This window comes from Olea europaea, chromosome 14 (genome assembly GCF_002742605.1).
Source record: "Olea europaea var. sylvestris chromosome 14, O_europaea_v1, whole genome shotgun sequence".
Classification (NCBI taxonomy): domain Eukaryota; kingdom Viridiplantae; phylum Streptophyta; class Magnoliopsida; order Lamiales; family Oleaceae; genus Olea; species Olea europaea.
This window is the reverse complement of record NC_036250.1, coordinates 582,210-585,863: the sequence shown is the minus strand read 5'-3', so window position 1 is coordinate 585,863 and position 3,654 is coordinate 582,210. Positions and strand designations below refer to the sequence as shown.

Genomic DNA, 3,654 nt, shown 5'->3' with positions numbered 1-3,654 from the left:
CCATTTACTCCCGAGATATTAACATTCCCCTTGCCGGACAGATTTAAGTATCCTAGGATCAAAGAGTATGATGGGACCATCGATCCAATCAATCATCTGAACATATACACGGACATCATGAATCTGCAGGTTGCACCGGATCAGGTGATGTGCAAGGCCTTCTCGCAAACTTTGACGAATGCTGCTAGGGATTGGTTCTCAACCTTAGAGTCCAACTCCATAGCCTCATTCTCGGATTTGGCGGACAAGTTCTCCGCTTTCTTCGCAAGCAACAAACGCATCAGGAAGACAGCAGCTTTCCTTATGCAACTTAGACAAGGGCAAAATGAGACCCTACGTGACTTCATGACCAGGTTCAACAAGGAAAGACTTCAGATTCCCGACCTACACATAACTGCAGCAGTTTCTGCCCTCACATATGCCATAAAGTGCGAAGCTTTCAAGATGTCCTTATCCAAAACTCCGCCGAAGACAGTCATCGAGCTTCTTACCCGAGCTGAGAAGTACATAAATATGGAGGAAACACTGAACCCGAGAAAGGTTGGACCATCCCATGACAAGGTCGAGCATAAAAGACAGCATGACCCGAACCCTCGTGAAGAACAGCATCGGAAAAAACAGAGGCAGGAGGTTCCCCCGACGCCGTTCACGCGTCTAAATACGTCAAAGACCAATATATTGATGGAGATCAAGGATATGAAGGAACTGAAATGGCCTGTCAGAATGAGGTCACCACCCGAATCCAGGGACATGAACAAGTACTGTGAGTTCCATCGGGATCATGGGCATACCACAGAGAACTGTAAGGCCCTACAACGGGAGATTGAAGCCCTTATTAAAAGAGGACTACTGAGCTCCTACATCGGTAATGACAAGCGCCCAAGGAATGATCGTGGCAGGGAAAAAGACCCTGAGGCAAAAGGGATGGTCAACCCACTGCTGGAACCATCAATATTATCATTGGAGGTATTGCCTCGGGAGGAGACTCCAACAATGGAAGAAAACAGTATGCCCGACGATATGCCTTGGCCTCTGGGATGCCTCATGGAAAGCTGGAGGATATCACTTTTGGGACCGGAGACTTAGAAGGCGTATCACTCCCACATGATGACGCCTTGGTAATCTCAGTGGTTTTGGCCAATTTTGAAGTAAAGAGGATCTTGGTTGACAACGGGAGTGCGGCCAATATACTTTCATAAGAAGCTTTTGCCAAAATGGGAATCTCATCTCAGCAACTCAAAGCGGTTAAAACTCCTCTCCAGGGGTTTGGGGGAGGAGTCATCACTCCAAAGGGTGTCGTCGAGCTCCCTCTAACTTTGGGTTCTAGCCAGAAACAGATTACGGAGATGACACCTTTCCAGGTGGTACGTGTCTCAATGGCCTATAACGCAATTCTGGGAAGACCACTCCTGAACAAAATTAAAGCCATTGTGTCTACCTTCCACCTGGCCATGAAGTTTCCAACAAGTAATGGCGTTGGGGTTGTCCGTGGAGACCAGATAGCTGCCAGACAATGCTATGTTGCCAGCGTTCGGGAAATAAATAACGACGTCATGCAAATCTCGAGGATTGATCCCGAGGATGGGCAACAAGTCAGACTTGCTCCCGTCGAGGAATTGATGGAAATTGAGCTCGAGCATGATAAGAAGGTGACGATTGGTCGGGATCTTGACGTCACCCTGAAGACAGAACTTGTTGGTTGCTTATCGCGCAACATTGACGTTTTTGCCTGGAAGGTTGAGGATATGTTAGGGATAGACCCTAAAATTGCAGTCCACAGGCTTAACATTAGCCCAGGGGCCAGGCCAGTAAAGCAGAGGAAAAGACAGTTCGCCCAGAGCGTCGGGAGGTCATCCGCGAAGAAATTAACAAACTCATAAGTGCTCGGTTCATTCGGGAGGTCCAATATCCCGACTGGCTTGCCAATGTTGTTTTGGTGAAGAAGGCTAATGGCAAGTGGAGAGTCTGCATTGACTTCACAGATCTTAATAAAGCATGTCCAAAGGATAGTTATTCCCTACCACGGATTGACAACTTGGTGGATAGCACGTCTGGACATAAGCTATACAGCTTCTTGGGTGCATTTTCTGGTTATCATCAAATCCTCATGGCTGAGGAAGATCAAGAAAAGACCTCATTCATGGCCGATTCCGCCATATACTGTTATAAGGTCATGCCTTTCGGTTTGAAGAATGCAGGGGCAACATACCAAAGGCTCATCAACAAAGTCTTTGCTAACTTGATTGGAAGGAATGTGGAGGCGTACGTTGATGACATGGTGGTCAAAAGCAGACAGGTGGACCAACATATTTCAGATCTTGAAGAAGTGTTCAACACCTCGCGAAAGTACGGAATGAAGTTGAACCCCGCAAAATGTGCATTTGGCGTGGCCTCGGGCAAGTTCTTGGGCTTCATGATCACTCATCGGGGGATAGAGGCCAACCCTGACAAAATACAAGCCTTGGCGTCTATGGAATCACCAAGGAACAAGAAAGAGGTACAGAGGTTGACTGGGAGAATAGCAGCCTTGAACAGGTTCATGTCCCGAGCATCAGACAGGTGCTATCCCTTCTTCAAAATCCTAAGAGGAAACCAAGGCTTTGATTGGAGTGGAGACTGTGAGAAAGCTTTCCAGGAGCTCAAGCAGACATTGGCATCTCCACCGATTCTCACTAGGCCTGAGCCTGGTGACACCTTATTTTTGTACTTGGCCGTATCTCAAAACGCTGTCAGTGGGGTCTTGGTGAAAGAGGTTAACAAAGTCCAGCAACCTATCTACTATGTAAGCAAGGTCCTACTGGATGCAGAAACAAGGTATACTTTGGCGGAACAACTTGCCCTTGCCTTGGTTATAGCAGCACGGAAACTCCGACAATATTTTCAGTCTCACCCTATTGTGGTGCTCACTAATCAACCACTTAGGCATATACTTCAGAAGCCGGACGTATCGGGAAGACTGATGAAATGGGCGATCGAGCTTGGAGAATTTGACATAGAATTCAAACCACGCCCATCTATCAAAGCCCAAGCTCTGGCCGACTTCATTGCAGAACTAATCCCTAGGCCTCGGGGGCCAGGTGATAGCTCGAGCATGAGCACCGATTTGGACACTTGGCAAATTCTTGTGGACGGAGCATCGAACTCCTCGGGCTCGGGTGCAGGGGTCATCATCATCAGCCTTGACAAACAAACAGAGATCCAATGCGCTCTCAGGTTCGAGTTTAAAGCAACCAACAACGAGGCCGAGTATGAGGCCGTCGTTATTGCTCTTGAGCTAGCCCTTTGCCTAGAGCTCGAGTTCGTAAAGATATTCAGCGATTCACAACTAGTGGTCGGACAGATTGAAGGATCATTTGAAAGAAAGGAGGAGAAAATGAGTTTGTACTGTATGAAGGTTCAGGATCTTCAACGAAAATTCAAGAGCTGTGAAATTACAAAAATTGCTTGAAAGGACAATGGAAAAGCTGACGCATTATCCAGGCTTGTGTTCATGGGGGTAGACGGCCTTGACAGAATAGTTTACATTAAAATCATCACAGAACCCAGCATCAGTCAAATCCTCGACATCATGGATATTGACAACAAACCATCCTGGATGGACCCAATCATAGAATTTATCACAAGTGGAAATCTACCAAGCGATGCCAGGTTGGC

General features: G+C 47.2%; 2 protein-coding genes across 2 annotated transcripts in view; both read left to right on the top strand.

Annotated features, from left to right (window-relative positions):
- The first annotated feature begins 117 nt into the window (after nucleotides 1-117).
- Nucleotides 118-1,086, top strand: LOC111409693. The gene is made up of 2 exons (XM_023039706.1): nucleotides 118-194; nucleotides 285-1,086. The coding sequence occupies exons 1-2, from the start codon at nucleotides 118-120 to the stop codon at nucleotides 1,084-1,086; spliced, it is 879 nt and encodes a 292-aa protein (XP_022895474.1).
- A 2,404-nt stretch (nucleotides 1,087-3,490) lies between these two features.
- Nucleotides 3,491-3,654, top strand: part of LOC111409691 (uncharacterized protein K02A2.6-like) — a 2,123-nt gene continuing 1,959 nt past the window's right edge. The window contains exon 1 of the mRNA XM_023039705.1: nucleotides 3,491-3,648. Within this exon, the coding sequence (XP_022895473.1) occupies nucleotides 3,491-3,648 (158 nt within the window). The remainder of the gene's footprint in view (nucleotides 3,649-3,654) is intronic.

What these genes read in the sequence shown, in the direction of transcription:
- LOC111409693 (XM_023039706.1), top strand. Translation starts at nt 118, where the DNA reads ATGAATCTGCAGGTTGCACCGGATCAGGTGATGTGCAAGGCCTTCTCG. An exon ending in ACGAATGCTGCTAGGGATTG is followed by an intron (nt 195 to 284) that starts GTTCTCAACCTT and finishes CAAACGCATCAG; the next exon opens with GAAGACAGCAGCTTTCCTTA.